The sequence below is a fragment of the Colletotrichum abscissum genome (genome assembly GCF_030869225.1).
Source record: "Colletotrichum abscissum strain IMI 504890 chromosome Unknown Scaffold_5.1, whole genome shotgun sequence".
Classification (NCBI taxonomy): domain Eukaryota; kingdom Fungi; phylum Ascomycota; class Sordariomycetes; order Glomerellales; family Glomerellaceae; genus Colletotrichum; species Colletotrichum abscissum.
Window position 1 is genome coordinate 683921 of NW_026850431.1, and position 14413 is coordinate 698333.

Sequence of the window (14413 nt, forward strand, 5' to 3'; positions counted from 1 at the left end):
CTTTATAAAGAATAAAGTAAGTAAACTTAGTAAGTCGGTTAACTATAATTAAGATATTATTGTACTATACTTTAGTAAATAGTTCTTTAAACTTTAGTAGTTTAATAATAAAGTCCTATATAATTAATTATTATACTTCTATTAGTAATTATAATAGTTATAGCTTATTATAAGGCTTATATAGGCTATTTTTATTTTTTTTATAAGTCGCGCAGTCTTTAATTACTTTTATAATTTTAGTACGTATAGCGGATTTATTATAGTACTAGCGAATCCGTTTTTATATTTTAATAATTCTTTAGTAATTATATACTAGTATACTATAAATTTTTATAATAAGTTTAGGAATTATTTTTTTAATTAGGCTAGTATTAATTCTTCTAGCTATTATAAGGAGTTTTATAATTAGTATAAAGCTACCGTCCTTTTTTTATTTAAAAATAACTTATATTTTTTTAAGGACCGCGATTTCGTAGTTAGGTTTTTTATTAAGCGCGTTTACTTTACTATTTTTTAAACCTTTTTAATAAATAATTCGGAAATTATATTTAAATAGAAATTCGCTCTATTTAACTTATTATTTATTTAGATTCTTATTCATTATAAAGTTTACGAGGTTCTTATAATTTATATAGACTATAACTTCGTACTTAGTTTTAAATAACTATAGTCTCTATTCTCAAAATATTTTAATAATTATTATTAGTTCCTTATTATAGATTTACTAATTTAATTCTGCTCTATAAAATATTTTAAAATAGAAGTAATATAAGTAAAGCTTTTTTTATTTATCTTATTATCCTAAAACCGCTTTTATAATAAAATCTAAGGCATTAATCTCGACTTTAAAAGGTTTTTAAAGGTCTAGGATTATAATAACTAGTTCGGAAACGACTATATTCTTAATTTTAATAAATACTTTTTTATACTTAGGATCTTAAATAAAGGGGGTATCCTTTTATATTAGGTTATTAAAAGGTCTAACTATATTAGTATAGTTTTTAAAGAATCGTTAGTAGAAATTAATAAATCCTAAAAATCTTTATACATCCTTAACGTTTTATAATATAGGCTAGTCCCTAATTACTTCTATTTTTAATACTTATATATAGATTTATCTTAGTATAATAGTATATTTAAAAAAGTTTATTTTTTATATATAGAATTTATATTTAGAGGGTTCGGTATATAGCTTAGTATTTTAGAGCTTTTAGAATATTATATAGATATACTTTTTATATATTTCGAGATTAAGAGAGAAGATAAGAATATTATTAATATAAATAATAATAAAAATATTAACGTACTCCTAGAATACGTAGTTAACTATTATTTAAAAGGTTACTAAAGTATTAATAAGTCTAAAAAGTATAACGAGATATTTAAAGAGTCCTTTACGAGTTCGGAATACTATTTTTTACTTATTTCCTTTTTTAATCCGAATCTAATTAAATACTTCTTTAAAATTTATAATAATAAACTAGTTAGCTCTATAAAATAAATTTCTAAGCTTAGTAATAAGTAATAAGGGGTAGTAATTCTTTTTTATAATTTCGTTAAGTTTCTTATAATTAATAATAAGTTTTAATTTTCTACCTTTTTTTAGTATAAAAAATAAGGGGAATTTAGTAAGAGAATTTAATAATTAAATATATCTTTTTTCGAGTTTTTTATTAATATATTTATTAAGGTACTCTTATTCTTTTTAATTTATTAAGTATATTAAATAGAACCCGGGTTATGTCCCTTTTTTAAGCTCGATTTTTATATCCTAGTTACTATGTTTTAGTAATCCTATTTTTTTAGGTTTTATAAATAGTTTTATATATATTTAGTATTCTTTAAGTATAGTTTAGAGTCGTTACGATCCCTAATTATTAATACTAATTATAAACTTCTTAGAGCTTTTTACTATCTTAATAAAAGCTATATATTATATTTATTCTCGTTTTTTAGGAGTTCTTAAAAATCTATTTAAACCCTTTTTTTTAAGTCGTTTAGTAACTAGATTTTTTTAGAAAACCTAGCTAGTAATCTAATTTATTTATAAGTTATGCTTTTATAATTACGAGATTCTTAGGATAACGTCGATATTTCCTATCTTTATAATATTATATTATAATTATTTTTACTAGTTATTAATATATATTAAGAAGTATACGGTCTCTTAATTAATATATTTATAGTCGTAGTTAACTCGTTCTTTTTTTATTATTTATAATTAATATAGGTTATCTTTTTATACTTATAATAAGTTAAGTTTATTTACTATTCTTAATAAGATATAACTTTTTTATATACTACTATTAATAATAGTATTTAATACTCGTTCGTAAATATTAAAGTTAATTCGTAAATATGCGTCGTTATATTATTTAGTTATATATAAGAACTTTTTTTTTATTCTTACTTTTCGTCGTTCTTTTATAATTAGCTTTCTTAGTTTTTTAATATACGTTTTTTTTATTAAGTACCTTATTTACGTAGTTTTTATTATTTTTTTTAGGCCTTAGCTTTTTTAATATAATAAACTTAGTATTAGTCGTACTTATAATCTTCTTATTTTATATATTTATTATTAAAGTATTTTATAAAAAAGCTAGGGTCTGGGCCGAATATTACTTTATTACTATTATTAAAGCTTAGTAACGTCTAACTAAGTAGTTAGTTTTTTATATAAATATCCTTAATAGGCTTATTATTACGTTTTTATAAGTAGAAGCGATTATTTTATTTATATATAAGGTACTAAAGGTATTTATTATTTAGGCATTCTACTTAAAATAATTTCTTATAAAAGGGGTCTTTGGGGTTAAGTAGAGAGTAATCTTTATCCGTATAGGGGGTTATTATAACCTTTTTATATTTTTTAGTTCCGTAGAACTAAATAGTTTAATTATCCTCGAATAGATAAATATACTTATATTATAGTTCGTTATTATCCTTTTTAGAACTAGTATTATTAACGCTAGGTAGTACTTTATAATTAATCTCTATTTAAATATATTGTTAGGCGACGTTACGAAGTTTATCCGAATTATAAAGTAATTTTATTTTGTTAAAATAAAAAGAACTAGTTCCTATTTTAATATCTTTTTTTTTAAAATTAAAGTTAATTTTTCCCTTTTTTATAATTCCGAAATTAAGAATTAGTTTCTTAATTACTTCGATTTTATCTTTATACGAGAGGTTTTTAAGTTATTTTTTAACTTTATAAATAAACTTTTATTACTATTTACTTTTCGTATTATATAAATAGACTTAGTTAGGATTTTGTTTAAATCGGGTCCTTTTTTAAATTTAGTAAATTATTTTTAGTTTATATAGTTTTATTATACTATATAAACGAGGCTACTTATAATTTCTTTAATATTAGGTTTTCTTTTTTTAATTTTAAAGAGCTTCTTTTTTATATTAGCTAAGCGTTTTTATTAAATTCGTCCTTTAAAAAAATAAAGTATATTTTTTATAATAAGGTCTATCTTAGCTTTTTTTTTTATATTTTTATAAATCTAAGAGAGCGTAGTAATATATTTAATATTATTTTTTTTAAAAATATAGGGTCGGTAAGCGGATATTTTTTTTTCTTTTATTATTATTATTAAGGTTTTAATAAATAGTATAATATCGGATCGTCCTTTATCCTTAGGTCGCTTTAGGTACTATCCTATTTATTCTTTACTATCTTAGTAAGTAAGATAATTATTATTATAATAAGCCGTTTATAAGAGTTACTTATAGGGGGTTTTTTTATTTACGATATTAGCTCGTTTTTTTAAAATAGGTTAGTATTAAATACGCTTAAGTTATTAGTAATCTCTAGCTATATATCCTAGTTTATTATAATTATAATATTTAAAGTCCTTTTTTTAGCGAGGTTATTCTTTTTTAATAATGCTAAGATTTATTAGTCCGTTATAATACCTTATTATAATAGTCGTTAATTTATACTTACGTTTACTATTAAGTTTAGCTCGGTTATTTTAAGTATTCTATCCTTTTTATTTAAAGCGTCGTTCGTAAAGTCGATTATTAATTTTAATAGTTATATTAATATAATTATAGAGTTTATCGGGTCGGTTTTAATAAGAGAGGTTATTCTTAACTTTTTTTTTTAAGCTACGATAAAAAGCTATTATAAGTACTTCGTTACCCTAATCGAGCTTAGAAGTAATCTATCTAAATTTAAAAGTATACTTACTAGCTAACCCTTTTTATATAAAAGTTATAAACCTTTATTTAGTAATTCGTTCTTTATTAGGGTTACTAAAAGTTTTTTTAAGTTTTTTTTTAAACTCGTTATAGTTATCGAAAATTTTTTTAGTATTTTTATTTTAAATATTACGTTTGTTCTTAAAGTAGTCTCTTATAAAGGGTTCGAACTAGGTAAGGGTATCCTTTTTAAAAAATAAAACTACGTAGTAGACCTTATTTATTTTAATAATAAAAAAGGTCCTATAATAGCGTAAATAGGCCCTAGTTTAGGTAAGGAATCCTTAAAGAGTATCCGGGGACTTATTATAAAGTTCTAGTTTAGGGTACTTAGCTCTAAGTACTAAAAGAGGTCGGGGCGCTATAAGCTAAGTATAAAATTACTCGTTCTTATTCTTAAGTTTAAGTATTATATTATATAACTATTAAATAGTAAGTATAGCTACCCTAATAAGCTACGCCGTACTATTATTACTAACGGTCGATATATTTATACTATTTAATTAGTTTTTTAAAAAGTAAACTTACTAAATAAGAATAATTAAAGTATTACGGCTAGCTAGTTATAATAAGTATATTAATAAAAGTTAAGGCTATAAGTACTAAGTAAATAGTATCGTAATTATAAATAGCTTCTTTAAAGCTATATTTATAAGTCGTAAAGTAAGTAAAGTTTTAATAATTAATCGTAGTTTTATTAAAAGGGCTCTTAATAAAAATAGTTAAAAATAATCGTAAGATCTAATACTAAGTTAATTATTAAAAAAGTTATAAGAAGTCTATTTTTAAGCCCGGCTTAAGTCTATACTATATATAAATCTCGTTTTTAAATATATCCTTTATTTATATATTTACTTAACGGGCCCCGTATCCTAATTATATAAGTTTTATATTTTAAAAAAATAGGGTCCGTATCTTTAGTATACGGACCTTCTTATCTCTTATCGTTACGTAACTTATTTTATAGTTCTTCTATTCCGTAAAAGTTACCCTATATTCTTATACTCCTATATATATAGTATATTATAGCCGCTATAAGCCTACGGGGCGGGCCTTAGTTTTAGTTATATATATTAAGTTATAATATTTTAATAGTTCTTAATTTAGATTAGAAATTTTTTAAAGGTTCTTAGGGTACTATTATAAATAACTAGTATATTAAGCTTAAGTTTTTATTATCCTCCTTAAAAAGGGGTAATAATAATATTAATAGCTTTTTAAAGCGTATTAACTTATTAAGTTAAGTATTCGGCCTCCTTAGTTTTAATCTCTAAATAGTTTATAATTTTATTAAATATAGCCTATATTTAGGTAATATTTTTATTATTTTTTTTAAAACGTTTTTATATAGTAGCGTAGATTTTTAAAATAAAATCGAGCTCTTTTTTAGAGTTTTTAATATTTTTTATTTCTTTATCTAGGTTTTTAAAAAGAATAGGTCCTTTTTTTTTAGGGCTAGTTAAAGAGGTAAATAGAGTCGCTTTAAAAAATATTATTTATACTATTTAATTAGTTTTTATAAAATAAACTTATTAAATAAGAGTAATTAAAGTATTATAACTAGCTAGTTATAGTAAATATATTAATAAAAATTAAGGCTATAAGTACTAAATAAATAGTATTATAGTTATAAATAGCTTTTTTAAAGCTATGTTTATAAATTATAAAATAAATAAGGCTTTAGTAATTAATTATAGTTTTATTAAAAGGGGTTTTTAATAAAAATAGCTAAAAACGATTATAAAATCTAATACTAAGTTAATTATTAAAAAAGCTATAGAAGTCTATTTTTAAGCCCGGCTTAAGTCTATACTATATATAAATCTCGTTTTTAAATATATTTTTTATAATATTCTTATTTATTATTATTTAACTATTTACTAAATAGTCGTTTATTTTATTTATTTATAATCGTTTATTTTATTTATTTATAAGTATCCGTTCTTTATTTTATTATATAATCGTAGTTACGTAACTTATTTATAGTTCTTTTATCCTAAGAGGAGTTACCCTAAGTCCGTATTTTTATATATATAATATAGTAATCGCTATAGGTCCTATAGGGCGAGGCCCTAGTTTTATTATGCGTATTAGGTCGTAATATATACCTCTCGATATATATTAATAACTAATAAAAATAACTATAATACGATATTATAAAGATAAGAAATATCGACGTTATTTTAAAAATTTTATAATTATAAAAGTATAACCTACGGATAGATTAGATTACTAACTAGGTCCTCTAAAAAAATCTAGTTACTAAATAACCTAAGAAAAAGGGTTTAAACGGATTTTTAAAAACTTTTAAAAAACAAGAATAAATACGATATATAGCTTTTATTAGGATAATAAAAAGCTTTAAGAAGTTTATAACTAATACTAATAATTAAAAATTATAATAACTCTAGATTATACTCGAGGAGTATTAAATATATATAAAACTATTTATAAAACTTAAAAAAATAGGATTATTAAAATATAATAATTAGGATATATAGTGGTTTTTTTCTAGCTTTATAGGTATAAAAGATCGACCTTAACGGGATTACGCTTTTAAAGGAAATTATATAATATAATATACTTTTTAACTATATAATATATATAATATACCCTAAGTACGCGCTTAACGTAATATCATGATTTTAATACGAAAACCGCTATATAATTTAGGATAAGTAAGTTACCCTACTACTTATTAATAATAGGCTAAGTAATATATTTACGTAGCGGCGCTAGTTAGAAAGGTCGATAGTAAAGGTCGGCCGTAATAGTTAGCTATAATAGTCGGCCGTAATAGTTAGAGGCGGCCTTCTTTAACTATAAAAGTTCTAAACTTTAATAGCGACGTAGAGGTTTCTAAAAAAAGGGCTAAATAGGCTAATATCTACTACTCTTTAGAGCTTATAAAGATTTTTTTCTATTTTTATCGCTTTTAATATTACCTAAAACTACTCTCTATTTAAACTAAACAAATTTACTAAATAAATCTACTAAATAAACCTATTAATATATAAACTACTACTCGTTAAGAACCTACTCTATTCTTAGTATATAGTTAGTAACTAGCGGGCTAGGACTAAAGATGCCCTTCGATAGGTCCCCCCCTCTAGGGCTCGATAGATTAGGCCCCCTCGACGCCCTAGCTATCATAACTAACGTAAGTATACCTAAGGAGTAATATAGTACTTTTTAGTAATACGGAATTTAGCTAAGTAATAGTATAAACGCCGTAAATAGCCGGGCTAGTACGGACGTTAAGATTTAATATATTAACGCTAGCTTAGAAATTATACTCTATAGAGCTAGAAATCCTTTTAATACGGGCTATATTATAAACGTAAAAGAATATATAAGGGGTCCCCTAACCCTTAATAAGAAAGAGTATATAATACGGGATTTAGCTACCTACGCGGGCTAGTACTAAGAGGTCTTATATATATTAGAGTGGGTATAGCTCGCCCTCTAAACGGGTAGCGGAAGGTTAGGAGCTATTTTAATTAGTAATTAGGTATAGAGCGTAATATACCTAGTTTTCCTTAATACGTAATATACGGTACGGCCCCGGCGGATTGCTCCGTCGGGGGGAATAATTAGAATATAAAAATCGAGCTTAAAAAAGGGATATAACCCGGGTTCTATTTAATATACTTAATAAATTAAGAAAAATAAGAATAATTTAATAAATATATTAATAAAAAGCTTAAAAAAGGATATATTCGACCGTTAAATTCTTTTATTAAATTCCTCTTATTTTTTATATTAAAAAAAAAATAAAAAATTAAAACCTATTATTAATTATAAGAGACTTAACGAAATTACGAAAAAAAATTACTACCCTTTACTGTTTATTACTAAGCTTAGAGATTTATTTTATAAAGCTAATTAGTTTATTACTATAGATTTTAAAAAAGTATTTAACTAAATTCGGATTAAAAAAGGAAATAAATAAAAAACGGTATTTTAAACTTATAGAGGACTTTTTAGGTATCTCGTTATACCCTTTAGACTTATTAATACTTTAATAACTTTTTAAATAATAATTAACTACGTACTCTAGGAGTATGTTAATATTTTTATTATTATTTATATTAATAATATTCTTATTTTCTCCCCCGACCTTAAAATATATAAAAAATATATTTATATAGTATTTTAAAAACTTTAAAACGCTAAGCTATATACCGAACTCTCTAAATACGAATTCTATATATAAAAAGTAAACTTCCTTAAATATACTATTATATTAAAATAAATTTATATATAAGTATTAAAAATAAAAGTAATTAAGGACTAGCTTATACTATAAAACGTTAAGGATATATAAGAATTCTTAGGATTCGTTAATTTTTACTAACGATTTTTTAAGGACTATATTAATATAATTAAACCCCTTAATAACTTAATATAAAAAGATACCCCCTTTATTTAGGATCCTAAGTATAAAGAAGTATTTATTAAAACTAAAAATATAGTCGTTTTTAAACTAGTTATTATAATCCTAAACCCTTAAAAACCTTTCGAAATCGAGACTAATATTTTAAATTTTATTATAAGAACGGTCTTAGGATAATAAGATAAATAAAAAAAGCTTTACTTATATTACTTTTATTCTAAAGCATTTTATAGAATAAAATTAAATTAGTAAATCTATAATAAAAAACTAATAATAATTATTAAAGTATTTTAAGAATAGAGACTATAGTTATTTAGAACTAAATACGAAATTATAATCTATATAAATTATAAAAACCTCGTAAACTTTATAATAAATAAAAATCTAAATAAATAATAAGTTAAATAAAGCGAACTCCTATCTAAATATAACTTCCGAATTATTTATTAAAAAAGTTTAAAAAATAATAGAATAAACGCTCTTAATAAAAAACCTAACTACGAAATCGTAGTTCTTAAAAAAATATAAGTTATTTTTAAGTAAAAAAAAAACGGTAGCTTTATATTAATTATAAAGCTCTTTATAATAATTAAAAAGATTAATATTAGCTCGATTAAAAAAATAACCCCTAAGCTTATTTTAAAAATTTATAATATATTAGTATATAGTTATTAAGGAATTATTAAAACGTAAAAACGGATTTGCTAATACTACGATAAATCTATTATATATATTAAAATTATAAAAATAATTAAAAACTATATAACTTATAAAAAAAATAAAAATAGCCTATATAAGCCTTATAGTAAATTATAACTATTATAACTACTAATAAAAGTATAGTAATTAATTATATAGGACTTTATTATTAAACTACTAAAATTTAGAGAACTATTTATTAAAGTATAATACGATAGTATCTTAATTATAATTAATCAACTTACTAAGTTTATATATTTTATTCCTTATAAAAAATTAAATACTGTAAAAGACTTGGTATATATATTTATTAAGGTTATATTTTTGAACTATAGTTTATTAAAAGAAATTATTTTTAATAAAAATAAGCTATTTATTTTAAAGTTTTAAAAATCCCTAATTTCGTAACTTAGTATAAACTATAAATTATTAATATTATTTTATTCGTAAACTAATAGATAGATAGAAAAGATTAACTAGATCCTTAAGATATACTTTTATTATTATATAAACTTTAACTAGGATAATTAGGTAGTATTTTTATTAATAACCTAGTTCGTATATAATAATATAGTTAGTAAAAGTATAAAAAAATTTCCGTTTTATTTTAATTACGAATTTTAGTTAATAATATATAGAGAAATATAATAAGGATTATAAGCTATAAAAGCTATAATAAATATAAATAAATTTAAAGAGATTTATAAATAAGCCTTACTAAACTTCGAGTTTATATAATAATATATAAAAAAAAACGTAGATAGATTAAGGATTAGAGGACTATTTTTAAAAAAGGGGGATAGTACTTATTTCTTTTATTATAATATTAAAACGAAACGACTAAGTAATAAATTAAATTATAAAAAACTTAAACTTTTTAAAATTATTAAAAAAGTCTTACTAATTAATTATAAATTAAAATTATTAAATATAATATAATACTATTCTATTTTTTATATTTTACTACTTAAACTTATATTAAGAGGTTTATATATAAAAGATTATATTATTATTAAACTAAACTAATTAGAGTACGAAATTAAATAAGTTATTAATTATAAAATTAGGAATAAAATACGGGAATTTTTAATTAAATAGAAAAACTATAAATACGAAAAAAATATATAAGAACTTATTACGAACCTCTAGAACTCTTAAGAATCCTTTTTAAAATATTAAAGTTAAAATTAAAATTAAAACTCCTAGCTATTATAGTATCTTAGTTAATTACTCCGAAAGTATTATTAAACTACGCTTTTTATATAGTAGCTAATTTATCCTTATTAATAATATTAAGAGGATTAAGAATTACTTTTCCTTTTTTAAATACTATTTTTTTTTTTAAAAAATAATTTAATTTTAATAAAGACTAATTTATTTTAGTTTATATATAACGTAAGGCTTTTACTCGTTTTTAAAAAAAAAGCTCCTTTACCTCTTTTTTACGTTCTAACTTATTAGTTTTAAATAAAAAACGATCTATTATAAATATAATTAATATAAGAAAATACTAATAAAAAAAGAAAGAAATTTATAATTATATATAGTATTAGTAGTCGTATTATAAGAATAACTATAATATATATATTTATAATACCTTAATTTACCCTTTAGTATTTTATATTTTTATCTTAACGAATAATAAAATAAATAAGGTATTACGATTTTAAATCCTCGCTTTTTAATTTCGAGGGTAAGTTTTAATTAATAATATATTAAAAATCTAGTAAATATCTTAGTATTTTTAAAAGAATTACTTAACGAGCCCTAACTTAAACTATAATAACTTATTTATAAGTTTATAAAAATAAGACTTTTAAAAAAGAGACTTAATATTACGACTTAATATATATAACTAAGACTAGGGCCCGCCCCGTAGGCTTATAATAATTATAATATATTATATATATAAAAATATAAGAATATAAGGCGACTTTTACAGAATAAAAGAACTATAAATAAGTTATATATAAATAGAAAATAGTAATTATATAATAAGGTAATTATTATAATTACTCTAAATAATCGCTTATTAATATTTACTAAGTAATTACTTAATAAATAAAAGTAATTACTAATAAAGGATATATTTATAAATAAATTTATATATAGTATAAACTTAAACTAAGCTTAAGGATAGACTTTTTATAGCTTTTTTAGTAATTAACTTAGTATTAAATCTTACGATTACTTTTAACTATTTTTATTAAGAACCCCTTTTAATAAGCTTATAATTAATTACTAAAGCCTTACTTATTTTACGATTTATAAATATAATTTTAAAAAAGCTATTTATAACTACGATACTATTTACTTAGTATTCGTAGCCTTAACTTTTATTAATATACTTATTATAACTAGCTAGCTGTAATAATTATATTATTATATTTTATAAATCGTACTTAACGTTAATAAGGATTTTAGTATTAGTTTTTTAATTCGTTTCTTAGTTTTTTTTATTAAAGCTATTATTATAAAATTAGTTTAGTTATTAATATTTTAATAAGTATTTTAACTTAATATACTTAGAAGCTTTTATAGCTTTTAAATAGAGGCTTTTAAAAGACTTATAATTAGACTTTTTACTTATTATAAATAAAGCTATTATAATTAAAACTATAATACTACTTATAGACCTCGATAATAAGTAATTAATAATATAGTTATTTTTCTTTTATAATAAGCTTAAAAAATATCTTAATTTAAGTACTAAGTAAGTATTATATTATTTTATTAAAACTATATTCTTATATTTATAACTTAGAAAGAATTAACTTTCTTCGATAATAAGGTACTTAGACATTTAGCAAGGCACTTACGGATGCCTATCCGGACGTAGCATGTTGATCCTGATGCTGGATCGCCCATAGACATAGGCAGTTGAAGAGCACCTTCTTAGTGTCAACTCAAAAGCCCGTGGGTTGCGCGGGGTCCGCTTGACTGCGTTGATCCCACATGACGACAGTCTTTCTTGTCGCTTGCATATATGAAATGGATCCCGACCTGAGCTATCAGCATACAGCTATACCCAGCTTCTTTCCTAAAGCAGCAGCTCGATGTAGAATGCTACGATACCTTGTATGCTGGTGACCAAGTATCATCGATATCCATCAGGCCCCCGAAGTCACAGGGTTAGTGCAGTGACTTCGTCTGGGAATAGATAAATGCAGCAACAATCCTTCAAAGTGAATCGATTATTCCTCCCACTCATTTCATCCATTGTTCAGATTAAGAGTTCTTATCCGGAAATTATTACCATGGCAATCGGGTACATCCTCGGCCTCCTTGCCCAGACTCGGCTGGGTTTTGCGTCTGAAACCTCCATAACTGCGGGATGCAGTCAAGCAGTGAGATATCCTCAATTTTATGAGCCCTCTAAAGAGTTACCTGTACTGATCGACCAGCTAGTGCTCTCAACTGATGGAGGAGTTCGGCTCTGCCGTACATTTAGGTAGCAACGATCCTTCCTTTGCGATATGGGACATGAAGCAGCAGGAGGTTCTCCCCGCCTGCCGCGTAGAGCCGACCACCGCGTCTCAGGTCTCGAGAGTCGTTGAGATCACTGTCAACAACTGGTGCCGATTCGCGATCAAAGGCGGGGGACACATGACAAATCTGGATGCTTCTAACTCAGTCGGTGGTATCACGATCGACTTGCACCTCATGGACCATATTGAGATTTCAGAAGACCGCACCAAAGCTAATCTCGGACCTGGTCATGTTCTTCGCGACGCTTATTTGGCACTGGAGAAGCATAATCTCACGATGGTTGGCGGGAGAACTGCGGATGTTGGACTTCCCGGATTCACGATCGGCGGCGGACTCTCCGATCTTGGACCGCAATACGGCTTGGCTGTGGATAATGTGTGGGAGTATCAAGTAAGCACCTCGACTTCATAGGCAACACACGTTGCGTTACCTTACAGAAAGCTCCTAGCTGACTCACTATACAACAGCTTGTGCTGCCAAATGCCACCATTGTCAATGTCTCGGAGACTGCCCACCCAGACCTGTACTTTGCTTTGCGAGGGGGTGGTAATAACTTCGGCATCATCACCAACTTTCGTTCGCGGCTTGTGCCGCAAGGACAGAAATGGGGTGGTGCAAGGACCTATCATACTAACTTCACCGACCAGCTCGTTGATCAGTCTTATCAACTTGCGACCAACTTAGCTGCCGACACATACATGTCCTTTTGGACTCGCAACTCTTACGATGTTGCCAACGGCCGATTCAGCATGAGCGTCTCGCAAGCGTACTATGAACCTATCGTCGAACCACCTGTCTTCACCGAGTTAAACAAAATCCCTTATGAGACGAGCAATCTTCGAGTCGATTGGATGAGCAACCACAGTCTTGACAGTGTCTCTCCGCATGGACTACGGTAAGCCGACCTCCGAACCCTCAGCACATTTGCCGGCCCATTGAGACAGGTTCTGACTGCCCGGAATGCAGTCGCGTCTATGCTTCTTTCACTTTCCGCCCTTCCCGCGTTCTGCACAAGCAGTTGATCAACATTTACTCAGAAGAGATTGAGGGCGTCAAGACCACTCCGGGTCTCTCGTCCTCGCTTGTTGTGCAGGCCTTGCACAAGAATGCTATCGATGCCATGAAGGTCAGAGGAGGAAACTCTCTCGGAGTCGAGTCCGATGGCCCGCTGATGAGTTACTTTCCGCCATTTATCTTACGTACTATCGAAGTAGAGCACATACTGACTCTCCTTACCACCGAAAAGTTGCGCTTCTGACTCTTGGATGGTCTAAGTCGGAGGATGATGCGGCCATGTACGCCTATGCCGACCGGATCATCAACCGAGGCAAGGCAGAAGCCGACTTGATGGACTTGCTGCATCCTTGGCTGTATATCAACTATGCGAATCATAATCAAGACCCATTTTCAGGATACGGAGAGAACAATAAGAACAGGCTCCAAGAGATCCAGAGATCAATTGACCCGCGGGGAATCTTCACTTCTCAAGGCTTGGTTAGAGGATCGTTCAAACTGAACTGAGTCTTGTTCAAGACCCATCCACTTCGTAGGCTACCTAGATAGAATGACGGGTCAACAAATTCCAGCCTTCAGAAACGCGTGCTCTATGTACATAGA

The 14413-nt window shown here is 25.6% G+C and overlaps 3 protein-coding genes across 3 annotated transcripts; all 3 read left to right on the forward strand.

Annotated features, from left to right (window-relative positions):
* Positions 1 to 9547: 9547 nt before the first annotated feature.
* CABS01_02733 (uncharacterized protein) lies at positions 9548 to 9697 on the forward strand (the record flags this gene model as incomplete). Its single annotated transcript, XM_060536111.1, has 1 exon — positions 9548 to 9697. A coding segment is annotated over one exon (150 nt), but the record flags the coding sequence as incomplete, so codon positions are not given.
* A 396-nt stretch (positions 9698 to 10093) lies between these two features.
* CABS01_02734 (uncharacterized protein) lies at positions 10094 to 10246 on the forward strand (the record flags this gene model as incomplete). The annotated part of the gene is made up of 1 exon (XM_060536112.1): positions 10094 to 10246. A coding segment is annotated over one exon (153 nt), but the record flags the coding sequence as incomplete, so codon positions are not given.
* A 2318-nt stretch (positions 10247 to 12564) lies between these two features.
* Positions 12565 to 14317, forward strand: CABS01_02735 (FAD binding domain-containing protein; the record flags this gene model as incomplete). Its single annotated transcript, XM_060536113.1, has 5 exons — positions 12565 to 12654; positions 12716 to 13186; positions 13264 to 13691; positions 13763 to 13971; positions 14043 to 14317. 5 exons carry the CDS (start codon positions 12565 to 12567, stop codon positions 14315 to 14317), a joined length of 1473 nt encoding a protein of 490 aa, XP_060394025.1.
* Positions 14318 to 14413: the final 96 nt, after the last annotated feature.